This window comes from Pelodiscus sinensis, chromosome 1 (genome assembly GCF_049634645.1).
Source record: "Pelodiscus sinensis isolate JC-2024 chromosome 1, ASM4963464v1, whole genome shotgun sequence".
Classification (NCBI taxonomy): domain Eukaryota; kingdom Metazoa; phylum Chordata; order Testudines; family Trionychidae; genus Pelodiscus; species Pelodiscus sinensis.
This window is the reverse complement of record NC_134711.1, coordinates 239,909,363-239,925,102: the sequence shown is the minus strand read 5'-3', so window position 1 is coordinate 239,925,102 and position 15,740 is coordinate 239,909,363. Positions and strand designations below refer to the sequence as shown.

The window sequence follows — 15,740 nt, the reverse complement described above, 5'->3', positions numbered from 1 at the left end:
AGTTAATTTTAACAAAAAATGCAAAGAAAATAATAGTTTTTCATTTGTATCAAATTTTTGTATAGAATTTTTCAGGCTTTTGATGGAAAATTAAAAGCCAACAAAAACTTTGTTTTTTCAACAACTGGAAAACAAAATTTGGCTTGATTGTTCTAAACAAAATCAAATAAAATTGATTTTTGAGTCATCTTCAAACATTTTCATAAGAAAATTTCTACCTGTCAATACACATTTTTGACAAAAAAAATTTCAACCTGTTGTAAGAGGTTGCCCATATTTTTACAAGTAATATTTCTCTTAGTTCAATAAATTTGGTCCAGACTGCACTTTCAGTTTCAATAAAGTCAGGACTGCCTGAAATGTGACATTCACTGGACATACTCTGTCAGTTCTATTGATGGAACTGAATTCATTAGAATTTGTCCTGATGTACATAAATATAAGCAAAACTGATTTTGACCCAAAGAGACTGAAGATAAGCATGAAAGAAAGAGATGCATTAGCTGTAACTCCTTGGACATGTAACCTACTGCTAAAATATGCTATATATAATCTTTAAACGTGTAAAGCAGAAAACAGAAACCTGAAATCACAATACAGTACAGTTACTCCAAACTTGCAATCATATAACTGAGGTCAGATTTTGGCTTCAAATTAGATTCAAGGGCTTCCTTTGCATTTACAAAAGAACATCTTAAATACACATCTCTACACTGATATCTAAGGACTTGCCTGTATAAAGGCTTAGTTTGTGGCAAGCTAAAGTCTAAATCTAATGCACAGCAAAAAGACAGAACTAGTGGTGCAAAAGGGCACTATGCACTTGTAATTGATTTGGAGCATAAAACTTCTAAGCAAAAATAAAATGGAACGGAATAATTTACTTCATGTTCTATGTATCCTGGCACAGAGTAAAAGGAAAATAATGAAATGAATTATCCATGGCTGATGGATTATCCAGCAATAATATGTCGGTTCACAACAAAAAACAGGAGGCACAAATACCTGATGTTACAGAAACAGTTTGAATCTATCGCCTTCAGACCCCACCTCCTCCCTCAGTTTTGGCCTTTAAACTTTTGGCCATGACTGAAATCACCTATAGCCACCATCCTGACTAAACTTTCTTGAGATGGGGTTCTGTGCCCACACTTTTGAATAGCTGCTTCAATGGGTTCCAGGATGGTGTCAAATCATGGCCTGATTTTACATGGTCTACAGGTTTGTTTAAAATGGACTCAATCTTCCAAGCATGCTTATAGAAATAAGAATGGAAGTATTAAACCTGTAACTGCAAGTATTTAATAATATATTTATTAAAAAATAGACTTGGCGTTTTACATGCTTAGGGCTTAGAGTGAGGCCTAGCAAAAGCTGGCAGTGGGTATTAGGAGTTGCAAGTGTCATGTGTTTGGCTGAAGGCTATGGAATGGTACGTGCTTCAGGTTACAAAATTTAGCAGTACATGTTTAGTGAAAACTTAGCAATGCATTTGATCATAACCAGGTAAACCAGAAATGAGTGAATGATATCATCTTAGTGACTTTTTGTAATAAGAGCTAACCACATTGATATTTCAAATCTATTGGGAAAGGGACTAAATAGAGCCCTATACAAAATCTGTATCTGCATCTGTATCTGTATCAGCAAAAATGAGCTGCAAATATCCACATTGGCAACGGTGGATGCAAATACTCATGGATATAAAGCAGATATCTGCAGATTTGCAAGGCTCTTTTGATAAATTCATGGAGGGTAGGTCCATCAATAGTTATTAGCCAGGACGTTTTCCCTTGCCTCTGTTTGCTAGAAGCTGTGAATGAGTGACAGAGAATGGGGTCACTTGATCTCCTGTTCTGTTCATTCTCGTTTGGGCAGCTGGCATTGGCCATTGTTGGAAGACAGGATACTGGGCCAGATGGACCTTTGGTTTGACCCAGAATGGCCATTCTTATGTTCATAGACTCATAGAAGATTAGAGTTGGAAGAAGCTTCAGGAGATCTGAAGGGACTTCCAAAGAGAATGGAGACAGGCTAGTTAGTCTAAATGGTGACAGATGACAGAATGAGGAGCGATGGTCTCAAGTTGTAGTGGGAGAGGTCTAGGTTGGATATTAGGGGAAAAATTCTCTAAGAGGGTGGTGAAGCACTGGAATGGGTAGCCTAAGGAGGTGGTGAAATCTCCACTCCTACAGGTTTTTAAAGTCAGACTAGACAAAGCCCTAGCTAGAATATTTATTTGCTTTGAAGCAAGGGGTCGGACTAGATCAAGAATCAGAGAAAAATTACATCACATTAAGGTTGGAAGAAACCTCAGGAAGTCATCTAGTCCAACCTCCCCGTTCAAAGCCGAATCAACCCCTACTAAATCCCAGCAGTGCGTGGGATTCTTCCATGCTAAGTGCAGGACTCTGCACGTGTCCTTGTTAAACTTCATCAGATTTCTTTTGGCCCAATCCTCCAATTTGTTTAAGTCAGTCTGGAACCTGTTCTTTCCTTCCTGTGTTTCTACCGCTCCCCCTGCTTAGTGTCATCCCACAACTTGCTGAGAATGCAATCCACCCCACCATCCAGATCATTAAAGAAGATGTTGAACAAAACCAGCCCCAGCAGGACCAAGACCATGTTCTTACGGTCTTGTGTGCACGTGGGTGGATTATATTTACATATATTACATATTCCTATTATTTCTATTACATTTTTCTGTATTAGTGAAAGCTGATAAAGTTTCTGGATGTGCTTCACCAATTTCATCTTCTTAATTCACTCTGACTGAAAAAAAGATCCTGTTGTTTGCGACAGGTGCACTTTGCACTCTAGATTAGTCCTAGTCTACCATTATTTTATGATCAGGACAAAAGACCAGGAATCAGAACATGTGAGTTTTATTTCTAGTTCTACAACATTTTCTGTGTGACCTAAGGCAAGTCATTTAATATCCCTGTGCCTCAGTCTCTTGACATGAAAAATGTGGAAGATAATATTTCTCTATATCACAGAGTATTGTAGGGCCTGCTGAACAAAAGAAAAATGCCTAAAAATAACTTCTGAGTTTTGTTTTTCTGCTCTGAGAATCAGTTGCAGAATTTACTTTACTTTACTTCCCCCTATAATTTTAAGTAATTCAATACAGGCAGTCCCCGGGTTACGTCAGTCCAACTTACGTCGGACCCCTAGTTACGAACTGGGGGGGGGGGCCGCTAGTGCGGGGTGCCTCCCCCACTGTCGCCGCCTCTGGCGGCGCGGGGGGCACTTCCCCCCGGAAGACCAGGGAGACGTGGAGCTAGCGACCCCCTCCCCAAGCAGACCAGGGAGACGCGGAGCGTCTTTTCTCACCGCGGAGCGTCTTTTCTCGCCACGGAGGACGCGGGCAGCGGGACCGTGGCACGTCTCGGCGGTCCCGTCACCCACGTCCTCCAGCGAGAAAAGCCGCTCCGTGTCTCCCTGGTCTGCTGGGGGGGGCGCAGCTAGTGCGCCCCCCCCCCCCCAGTAGACCAGACTTTTCTAGCCACGGAGGACGTGGGTGGCGGGACCGCCAAGACGCACCACAGTCCCACCGCCCACGTCCTCCGCGGCGAGAAAAGCCGCTCCGCGTCTCCCTGGTCTGCTGGGGGGAGGGCGCACTAGCTGGCCCCTTCCCCCCAGCAGACCAGGATTTTCTCGCCTGGGGTAGAGCAGCTGGGGGGCTGCCGGGTTGGTCCCACAGCTCTGCCTCGGGCTTCCTGTAGTCAGCCACTGGTCAGTTTCAGCAGCGGCTGACTTGGGAACACCTGGGGCAGAGCAGCTGGGGTGCTGCCGGGTTGGTCCAGTAGCGCCGAGGAGCGGAGCTGCAGGACCAACCCAGCAGCACCCCAGCTGCTCTGCCCCAGGCGTGTCCGATTCAGCCGCTGCTGGTCAGTTTCAGCAGTGGCTGAATCTGGACGCCAGTTCCGACTTACATACAAATTCAACTTAAGAAAAAACCTACAGTCCCTATCTTGTACGTAACCCGGGGACTGCCTGTACATTCCCTCAGCAGACTCTACTCCTCTCTAGCAGGGATAATTGTAAAGTTACCCTCGGAACCCTGCATAGAGTGCAGATAGGTTTGCTCAACCTTTCTTGGGGTTTTGGGGCCAGGCACATTTCTATTGCATGTCCCTGCACTAGCACAAAAAAAAATCTGGACCATTGTTATTTTACATACTCCCAGGCGCCTCCATGGTATATTACAGATATATAAGTGGACAAGTTCCTTGTTCCAAGGAGTTTATTATCTAAACTAGAGAGACAGCAAACTGACACAAGAATGGGAACAGCAGAGAGGCGATCATTAATAGGAAAAGACGTGAAAGAAGTGAATTTTGAGTAGCTTTTTGAAAAACAACAGAGAGATCACTTGGTAAACAAGTTTATGTATTAACTGCGTGTTTTCCATTTGTTTCCTAAATAGCTCTGATTAACTTTATTTAAAATGGCTATCAACAGGGATTCCCCGGTGAAGTTGGATTTCCTGGGCCAAAAGGGGAGAAAGGAGATTCTAGATATGCTACAACAAAAGGTAATGCATGCAATCTACTCCCCTTGCAATTTGCAAATTATGTACAAGCCTTTTGTCCAATACAGGAGTAATTTCACATTGAGAGCGCTTTTTTAGGTATCAAAGGAGATCCAGGAAGTCCTGGAATACCTGGCATTAAAGGTGAAGATGGGTTTCCAGGAAAAGATGGTATAGATGGCTTACCAGGGCTTCCTGGCCTTCCAGTGAGTAGAAGCTATATTCAGTATTTGCCTACCATACTTAATGATAGACCTATTTAGTACAGCATCCTCCCTACATTATAAATTATCCTCTTATTTTCACTGGGTGCTGATGTAGTCAAATATCAGATTTACATGTTTCATTATTTCAATTATTTTCTCATTTTATTTAAGCAAATAAATACCAGTTTATATCCCAGACAGCTCAGTTTGCTCCATTAGTGATTTATTATTTGTTTTCCTCCTTTTATACTTACATAAAGTTCTTTCATACATTCTCAAGAGCCACAGAACAATCAAATGTACTTATGAGGAGGCAAAAATTAATTGCAGGTCCGCACCTGACAGTGCACTCAGAGCGATGCATCCTGAAAACACAATGTTAACACACATTGGCACAATTGTGGGCTGAAACATCAGAATTAGAAATGGACCAGACCCAAAACATTATATCTGAATGCCTATGATTGTTGTCATCAATCAAATCTAAATCTGAAAAAGACCTATTTTCTGTTTCATTGTGACACCAATCTTTAAAAAAAATGGTTATTCTCATGAGATTTTGGCTCAAGGTGGCCAGCATGTCATAAGAACAGCAGATTAAGAAATACCTGCCATTTTATAACAAAATCATATGAAAATAGCTCTCAAAATTTCAGAGATGTTGTAACATGAACCCCAACCTAAATCTAATTTGGGTTCATACACCAGGCCTGACTCATTTCTAATTGTAATGATTTCACTCAGGCTACGTCTATACTGTACATTGTTGGACAAGAATATATGCAAATGAGTCACCATTTTTGTCACTTATTTGCCACTTATTTTCGGGAAGAATGGCTCCTGCACAAGAGGGATATTTTACACAAGAAGAAGCAGTATTGAGAGCTCCTTATTGCACAAAAGTCCCTTCTGCAAAAACAGTGGCTCATTAGGTATGCAAATGAGGCATGGCAATGAATATTTGCATGGCCTCATTTGCATATCTTCTTGCACAACAATGAGCAGTGTAGACGTAGCCTCAGTTTCTCTACATTTGATGCTTTCTCCCCTCTCCTGCCTCTTCTGCCCTAGTTTTTCTGTCTGCTTTTGAAAAGGATCATCCTGTTTCTCCTCATTCCCATTTCTCCTTATTTGGTTGCTGGGGTGGGGACCTGTGAAACAATGCTGGTCTCACACCAATCAATTTATGAAATTCTACCTGGCCTGCCACGCATTTCTCTGCAGAGTAAACAGCTGTCCAATCAAACCCACAGACTTCCCTAAAGTCACATTCATACTGACCGGTTCCAGTAGCCCAAGCGATGTACACTCCCTGCTCAGAGCCCGCTCTAGTGGAAAGCACATTTTGTTGCGTTGTTTCCATCCATGGTTTTAACTCCAAATTAAAATGTTACTTTATTATATTAAAGATATTTTACTGATATCACCCTTGTAAAAGGCCATGCCACATGAAAACTGACCATCTACCAATTGCTAATCATACAAATTGTTTAATTGTTTGGGTGAGGTTTATTCTTATGCAAAGTTAAAGTGCCCATTTCTGTATCTTTCATCTGTTTTACCTTAGGGTGATGGTATAAGAGGTTCACCAGGTGACCATGGTTATCCAGGACCACCAGGTGATAAGGGCATTCCAGGAGAGATTGGTGTGCCAGGTGCAGGGTTACCTGGCCCAAAAGGAAACCGTGGCCCTCCAGGTGACACTGGAACATATGGAAATCCGGGGCTTCAAGGTACCCCAGGTCCTCGGGGTGCTCCTGCCCAATTAGGTATGTATGATCACATGTGTCTAATGTTAAAGCCATTAGGGATCAATAGTGAGTCATATGCAAAGATCGTGTAAACCTACTTGATGACAAGGCAGTATAGTGGGTATGTATGAATAAAAAGGAGTTTGTTATAACTGTATTAATTATAACAAAAATAACTTCAATCATTTCCTTTCAAATATTTGAATAAACTTCATGGATTTGGCATTACTAGTTAGTAAAACCTTAACTTTTTTGAATAGGGGAGACAACATATTACATATACATGCCTTGTGTTGTGCCTGTCTTTCCTCAGGTCAGCCTCCATCAAATCTATTCCTTTAATTAAGAAAACAGAAAAAGATAAGAGAACATCTTGAATCCACCGTCAGCTCCTTATCAGGACATACATATTGGTTCTTTGCAGCTCTCTGACCCCACTTCTGGTCTAGGATCTTGATAGCCAGTCAGAGGTCCGCTTGATTATTTGGTGCTGTTGTTGCTAGATAGCCATGGAGACCAGCCAGGCAACGTCTACACTGGTGGGTTCTTGTACAAGAACTCTTGCACAAGAACGCGTTCACAATACCATGTGCTTTTTGCGCAAGAGCATCCAGGGCTGTGTAGATGCTCTCTTGAGCAAGAAAGCTCTGATGGCCATTTTAGCCATAGGGCTTTCTTGCGCAACAAGCCCCTGCTGTGCATCCACACTGCCCTCTTGTGCAAGAGCTTACACTTGTTAGAAAAGAGCGTAGCTCTTGCGCAAGAAGCCCTGCCTTCTGATGCCGTACTGTAAATCTTCTTGCGCAAGAGTGGGCAGGCAGTGCGGATTCTCTGCAGGTTCTTGCGCAAGAACACGCCAGTGTAGACATAGCCCATATGTGAGCAATTTTGTATACGATTTCTTCTTGTATTGCAAAACCGAGTAGTTTACTGCATTACATGAACTCTCCTTTATTGTTAGAATTAGATGTGGCTCACCATGTTTCCAAGTATTTAAAACTAGTGGCTGTCTTTTCATTCTTTAATTTACGAGAATTATCCAGTACACAATAATTTGGACATACATCTGCAATTAGAATTGAGAAGTTTGGGTTGTGTAATTTTTTTGTTAAAATGCTAAAAATCTGTCTTGCTTGTTTCTCTTACTCTTTTTCTTCATACTACCCTGGTAGATTGTAACCAAGTTACTGAAGATCTTTCTAGGGGAGATGGCACCAAAACAGTTTGGCCAGGTATAGTACATGAAATAAGATGGCTTGGAAACATTGTAATTATTTAATAGACAATAGATCTACCATGAGTGCAGAGGGCTGGACTAGATAACCTCCCAAGGTCCCTTCCAGCCCTACGATTCTACAATTTAGGTGGATGGGGCACACAGAGATGACAATGTGCTTACTGATTTGTGGAGACTAATTTTGATGTTGCTATTTCTTGGAAATAACTCTATCTGTAAACTGTTTAAAATTAAGATCACAAATGATGACACTTCCACTATGCAACTAAACACCAATGTTTCCAGTGAATTAAGAAAAGTTGTTCATTTTAATTCATTGTCATCATGACCTATGCTGCACGTTTCTATATAAAAAGATAAAATACATCTTTTGTTTTTTATCATGTTAGTAATTGAGATAATTCTATATATTTAATCATAGAAATGTTATGGTAATTCACAAAAACAATGAGAGAGGCAGCAGATGATTATGTGAAGCTCTATTAATAATGTTCCTTTGTAGGGGCACAATGTGTGAGAACACCAAAAGGATCCCCAGGAAAACCAGGGTTTCCGGGAGCTGTAGGTAATATTGCGTCTTTGCTTTTGAAACACTTGTTTACCTTACACATTAAATTATCATTAGCTTTTGCTAAACCCAACTGTAGTTGTACTCTTAGACTACATGTATATTTTAGAAATGAAAATAAAAGAGGCTAAGTCAAAATTTAGGAGGGCAGACAAAGGAAAATATATATCAAGTGTACCACAGTAAGTAACACTCCTTCAACTCATGAATTTCAATTCCATAACAAAATCAGCCACCAACGATGGTTTTCTCCATGAAGTCATTACATTTAGTCACAAATCTACACTGTTTGTGAATATCATTTTGGCATCCACTATAAGGAGTTGGAGAGTGAGCTTTAAGCTGTTGTCTTTTAAGAGAACAGCAAAAATCAAAATAAACACGCCTGATGATATATGCCTTCTATAGTAGAAGAAATATTGGGGATGCAACAGTCCTCTATTAACTCAGCCAGTTTATCCTTCTCTCAAGACAGATTAGTCACCATCCTAATGGATTCCTCATCATTGTCATGTTTCTTTCAATTGTACGCTTATGCCTTAAAAAAAATCAGTGGCACTTTAAAGTTTAATAAAAACCATTACGCTGGACTGTGTCCTGGTTCTATACATGGCATAGGGGAATAGAGAGGAGATATCATTCCCCACCCTACCCTGCACCAATGTTCCCGCTAACATTTTCTATCCTGGACAGTTTGAATTATCTGTTGGGTGGGTTGAAATTTCTTATGAGCATCACCAGTATTGAGGTAGAGTGTGTGTGTGGATGTGTACCACCAATACAGACAAAACACACATAATTTTAAGCAGTCCATATGTGTGGAAGAAAATATATTAAAACAAGGTATATTTAACACAGACCAATGTCTATAGTATTTAATATGAAATTTAAAAAAAATAACACTACCCTTGGAGTACATGTATCAACCTAGCAGCTCAAGCTAGTACTTGCTACTTCTGGCTCATAAGATCTAGAACTCTACCAAATACCAAGGATCTGGCCCTAACGCAATACAATATACCATGTATTAATTAGTAACACCAATTTTTTTAAAAAATCAGTAAGTTCAACATTATAGATATCTACAAACACTCCAGAAACATTCTGTTAAAAGAATCTTTTTCTTTCTTACCTTAAGCCATTAACACCTTATGCAAACTTTGTTTGAAATGCACTCATGTAAATGTCCTGGCACACACTCTTCCCTTGCAGCCTGCTCCCTCCCTCAACCCAGTCAGACAGAGGACTGTTGCTAATCAGACAACCCAAACAAAGGGTGTGTCTAGACTATAGAGTTTTGTCCACAAAAGTGGACAAAACTATACCTGCGTCTACACTACCGCTGAGTTCTGTCATCATAACGTCGACAGAACTCAGCAGTTTTGTCGACGCTGGTAAACCTCATTTTATGAGGCATAACACCTTTTGTCGACAGAGTTCTGTCGACAGAAGGTGTTATTGCATGTAGGATTGTGTCTAGACTACAGGGTTTTGTCGACAAAGCAGCTTGCTTTGTCGACAGAACTGAATGTAGTCTAGACGCTCTATGTCGACAGAAGTTTTGTCGACAGTATCTGTCGACAAAACTTCTGTCGATAAAACCCTGTAGTCTAGATGTACCCAAACTGTCCTGTGCCTCTACCTCACTGCACAGATGTCAGCACCCTCTCTTTCCCCCATTCAGTCAGCCCCTTCTCTCCCCCTTCCCAGGAGGCTTGAGAATGCTGAGTTTCTGCCTCTCTCTCTCCTTCTGCAGAGGAACACTCTAAACTCCCCTCCCCTCTGACTCCTCATCAGCCAATTAATTAATTACTGACTCACTCCCCATCCTCCCAGCCACTAATTGTCTCCTTATCTCCCTTTTTACTGGCACTTGGAGCTCCTCAGTTCAAGCAGGCAGCTAGTTCAGTGTAGCTGCTTGCTCAGTGAGATGTCCCTTCCTCCTGCCAATCAGCTGTGCTCTCTGCCTGCACGGAACCTTTGAACTTCGAAGTGGAGCTCAGAAAACTGCTGCACAAGCTCATAGGTGCACATCTTACAGGAAACCTTGCCCTGCAGCCTCCATTCCCTGAGGAATTGTGTAGGAACCTCATGGATTGAAGCTTCTGAGGCAGTGGAGAGAGCAGTGGCTGTTCCCCAGTTGATTCTCCTCACACCAGAGCAAGGGAGCAAACAGAGGCAGAGTGAGCTTAAAGTCCACCTTCCCCTCAGCCTCCGTTGGCACAGGGGAAGAGAATCTGCCAACCTGTGACAATGAATGCGGTCTCCATGGCGTTTTTCCTTCAACCCTAAGGAATTTAAATATTAAACATGAGGAAGAGTAAATAGCCTGATTTTGTGCCATTTCAACAACCTGTTGTTGCCATAACTCTGTCCTTTTACTCCCTTAGAATTACACAAAGTTACACTAATTTACGCTCTCATCAAATTATCAGTGTCTGATTTATGCTACAGAGGGCTAGCCAAGTTAGTCTGTAACAGAAAAAAAAAGAAAAAACTTAAAAAACAACAAATGGTCTGGTAGCACCTTAAAGACTAACAAAACATGTAGATGGTATCATGAGCTTTCGAGGGCACAGCCCACTTCTTCACTTTACCTTTTATTATTCTCTTTTGGTTATAACATTTCCTGCCTTTTTTCAGCTAGGCATGTAACTGTGCCATGTACAGTTAATGAACTGGTTCAGTAACTTGTGTGCCAATGACACAGTATAGCCAGAAAAGAGGAATTTTTCTAGTCTTATATACTTGAGTTCCTATTAAATTACTCACACTGTATTTAATAACCTATTCTAAGTCCTGTCCCAAGACACAAACAGCCTACCCTAAGTTCTGTCTTGAGGGTCTGTGAAACTGTTCTTATAAAAGGATACTCAAACTGCCCTTCCTGTTTTCACTTACAACCATACATTGAAATAGATTTGGCAACACTTGGATTAAACTAAATTGAGTTATGAAATCAAATATATTTTCCTTATTGTTGTTTGGTGCTAAAAGGTAAAACTAGCTACCATAGCATAATCAGTTATTGAAATATGATATTTTTGCTCTCTGCACCTGCTGGCACCTTTTTATAGAGAGGCTTTTTATCTAGCACAACGAGTGGAATAAATGTAAGTAGCTTATCATAGGACAGTAAGACTGAATGCTAGCAATGGAATTTGGGAGGCATGCACATTGAAATTTTGTAATTATGACTGCAGTCTAGTATTTTTTGTAAGTGAACTTGCTGCTCATAACATTGAGGGATGTATGGAACAGTGTTAGGACTAGGAAGGTGATATTCAAGCAGCAAAGATCTGAGAAAGCTCCTTAGTTCTGGCTTTTTTTAAATGGAACTTTCCACTAAATAAACAGCAAACATAAAATAATCTTGAATTTTAAAATTTTATTTAGAAATTAATAAATAAATTACTGTGGTTCTTCAACTAAGTAACATCATCCTATTTGGTAACAGATAGCAAATTAATGCAGAAAAACTACTGTGAAGGATAAGAGACAATAAAGTAAATTGCAATTCCTCGTGATAAATTTAGGGTGTAAATTATTTCAATGTGCATAAAATGAAGATAAAATGTGATAAAAATGATCCTGAAATGTTAAGATACATAAATAGGGTATTTATGAGCATATTTATCTGTATTTATGCCAGTATTTGTTGTCTATGTTTGCATTTGATTTCCTGTTACTTTTATATGCTTAATTTAGGTTCCAAAGGTGCTAAAGGAATTCCAGGTGAACCAGGTCTGGATGGATTTCCAGGGTTAAAAGGTTTCCAAGGTGATCCAGGTCGTGAGGGATTACCAGGTCCTCCAGGTATCTTGAAGTCACTAGCCGTTCTTTGGGTACTTCCAATCTGTTTGGCCCAATGATTAGGTCACTTGGCTGGGATCAGTTTTCAAGCCTCCATTATGTCTGGGTTAGAGCAGGGACTTAATCCCAGATCTCCTGCAATCAGAATCCTAGGTGGCCCAGCAACCAGACTCTGGAGTGTTTTGGATAGCTTTTTCTCAGTATTGCCCATTGGAGCTGTTCCGCTTTGTACAATTGAACATTCATTGTCAGAGAAAGAAAGAAAAAGTAAAAAATTAACACTGTAGCCCATTGTTATGGCACTCCATAGGAATGTGTGAGACCCAGAGTCAAGTCCCTGCTCTAATCAGGAAAAATAGAGATTAAAAATACGTCCTGCCACCTCCTAGGTAAATTCCCTAACCACTGAACTATTTGATATTTTGGAGGATGCTTTTGCAAACCAGCCCTAAAAATTTCACACATGATTGCCCCTAGCTCTATTTTGAGGGGGCTGAGGCATGCTCTAAGCATGTATAGTGGATCAGGCTAGGGTGATTATCCGGCTAGGATTTAGGATTGAGCACAGGGGTAAAAAGACCATTAGATGTGAGGCAGCATCAAGATAGGGTGGCTTTATGCCTGCCCACTAGTGGAGACTTTAAGAACCTGTGGGGATTTAGGCAACACTGGAGTGAGACAGCAGTTGAGCAATGGTTTTGTGAATGCCACTGGAGCCTAAATGCTGGATTTAGTTGCCTAATAAGGCAGGTAGGTTCCTAAGTCCCTTTATGAATCTAAACACTAGGTCAATGAGGTGCTTTTATAAATATATCCACTGTTGATATTTGACAGTTTACATATAGATGTTTTATATTTCAGCAATACAGACTTTCCTGCAATAACATTCAGCAAAAAGGCTGTGGGATTAAAAAAATGAAAATGATTATTACATACAATATTTGACATTATTATGGTGCATCTGACACTTTTTAATAGCGAATGCAATGTTTTGGTCATGGTTAGCCACATGGGGATTGTTGTTTTGTCTTTAGGTTTCACTGGACCTCGGGGCGATGGAGGCCCTCCAGGGCTACCGGGATTACAGGGCAAACCAGGCAGTTCAGGAAAACCAGGTACACCAGGGCCTGCAGGACCAAAAGGAATTGCAGGTGAAATTTTAGGAGCAGCACCAGGCACCCGAGGGGAAGTTGGAGAATTTGGACTCCCAGGATTAAAAGGTGTACAAGGAGACCAAGGAGTAACAGGAATTAGAGGTAAATGTTATTTTATGTAAAAGAATGTATCAGCCAAAGAAAAGGCATGAATGTAGCCAGATTTCACCAAAGCTTTAATGGGAAGGACTCTGTGTTAATTGGCAAAAGAGCTGCTAATCAGGTTAGCAAAACATCCAGCTAATGTACTTATCCCACAATCCTAAACTACTTCCCATACCTTCTCAAGGTGCCAAAAGCCATGAGTGTCCCCTGCCCAACTCCCCAGCTTCTAGCATCTACACTGCAGCACATTGAAAAATCAGGACAAAGGAAAATCAACTAAAATGTGGTATCAAAGTACCAGATTCTGCCAGTTTTAATGAAGTTGAGAGGTTACAATATTTCACAAGTTGTCCCGCTTATATTAATGGGCTGACTTAGCATGGTACTACTAAGTATGGTACCACTCAACAAGATAATTGTGATCAAATCTGGCCCACAGCAAAGAACAGAAGGGTTACGGTGCTGATTGCATCATTCATTTTTCTTCTTTATTTCCATAGTAGCCTCTAAGTGGCATTCCCTAGGGTACAATCTGGACTGCTGAATAGTTGTGTCCCCTCAATTTTCCAATCTTGGGTGCCCTTTAGATTGCTTTGCTATGAAAACAGCCACTCCTGGCCTGTCCACACGCACCTCCAGCATGCAAAATCCCTCCTGGTTTTGGCCAGTCATTCATGAATTACCTGCACGGCAACCCCAGCAAATTCCCAGTCTCAGACAATGAGTGTCCTGTACTGTCCATATTGCTCATTCTGGACAATAGAAGCTTATAGAAACTCTGTCATTTCATCAGTGGAAAATGACAGATCCTGCCGTCTAAAGTTGAGATTCCCAGACACTTCAATCCAAACACACTGTCTGGATAAAACTAATCTATTAATTATAGAAAGGTAGATTAAAAGTGATTACAAGTAGTGTGACATACAAGTCAGAACTGGTTATAAAGAAAATAAAAAGATAATATGCAAATTAATATCTAGGATTGGTTCGGTTATTAGCAGGGGGTTGGACTTGATGACCTTGAGGTCTCTTCCAACCCTGTGATTCTATGAGTCTATTAACTTTACAAGTGAACTGAAAAGCAAAAAGGGTTTTCCCATCATAAGCCTACAGCAGTCAGGCCTCAGCAGGTAAACACCGTGGAGGAAAAGAGCTATTTAAACTCCATATTTAAATGCTATTAAATTAAATGTGTAAGAGCTGTTCATGCTAAATGTTTAATGTGAGCACAAGTTCAAAAGGGTATAAACTGGCTATGAATAAATTGACTGGAAGTAAGGTTTCTAATCAACAGAGGAGTATGGTTCTGATACAGCTTCCAAGAGGGAGTAGTGCACCAGTTCTAAGAAGCATCGTCTTAATGTTATGTATAGGACTTTGTGAGTGGATTGCCTGCAATAGCAAGTAAATAGACTGCATGATTCACAAGCACCCTTCCAGTATTGTGTCCCTACATTTTGCTTTTTAAATATGTACAGAAAAAGAGGCAGATATGATATAAAATCAAACCCTTTTCCATGGCATTGTTGGAAGGGACAGTTTTTATGGGGGGATTTAAATGAGAAGAGGTGGCTTGGCAGACCACAGTTTGGAAGTGTTCCATTTGCTGGGACATCTCCGAGAAGGCAAAAATTTGCAGAGGATGAGGGGATGAAGAGAGCAACCTAGCACCTTGTAACTTGTTTCAAAGTGAAAAAAAGCAGGATCAAAGTAGTTTTTCAGTAAAAGGCACAATGAAGTATCAGCACAATCAAATGAACATCAGGAACTATCACCTCAATCACCTAGATAAGCAGCTATCCTTTCGCCTGAAGGAGGGTGAGAAAAAGAACTGTACCTAGCAATTGAAAACACCTGGAGGGCCAGTGCAAACTGACTAAGTGTTATCTGAATACCAGTTAGGGGTAGTATTAAAAAAGGGGAAAAAGTTATTTTAAAAAGAGAATTCATAACACGTAAACTACCTCTTCTCTTCACCTTAAAACTTCCTACTCATACCATCAATGGATACCTGAAGGACACTAAATTACGGGGAGTACTCAGGCTAAAAGGAAATCTAACCTGTAAACTAAGAACTGTGAACTGTCTCTAGTATCTGGTGGATTGAACAAGCATTTTTCTTCAAATCTTACACTAATTAGGTTGTGTGTTTTATCAGTTACTACTTTTGTAAACATTTCTGAACTTTATGTTTTGCTACTTGTAAATCCCTTATCTGTCTTTCTCTAGTTAATAAACTAGTTCTATTGCTTGATCTAAACCAGTGTTAGATAAAGGCTCGTGCAAGATTGTTTCCTTCAATGGAATGATGGTCTATTGTAAGATTGCATTGTTCACTAGTGTGCAAGAGAGTGTAAGATGGGTGTTTC

General features: G+C 40.6%; 1 protein-coding gene across 3 annotated transcripts in view; it reads left to right on the top strand.

The window, feature by feature from the left end:
- Positions 1 to 15,740, top strand: part of COL4A2 (collagen type IV alpha 2 chain) — a 248,234-nt gene that overhangs the window by 188,674 nt on the left and 43,820 nt on the right. For all 3 annotated transcript variants that reach the window (XM_075918575.1, XM_075918574.1, XM_075918576.1), the window contains exons 22-28: positions 4,468 to 4,540; positions 4,637 to 4,743; positions 6,311 to 6,512; positions 7,667 to 7,726; positions 8,234 to 8,296; positions 12,008 to 12,115; positions 13,147 to 13,368. In XM_075918575.1, coding sequence (XP_075774690.1) covers positions 4,468 to 4,540; positions 4,637 to 4,743; positions 6,311 to 6,512; positions 7,667 to 7,726; positions 8,234 to 8,296; positions 12,008 to 12,115; positions 13,147 to 13,368 — 835 coding nt within the window. The remainder of the gene's footprint in view (positions 1 to 4,467; positions 4,541 to 4,636; positions 4,744 to 6,310; positions 6,513 to 7,666; positions 7,727 to 8,233; positions 8,297 to 12,007; positions 12,116 to 13,146; positions 13,369 to 15,740) is intronic.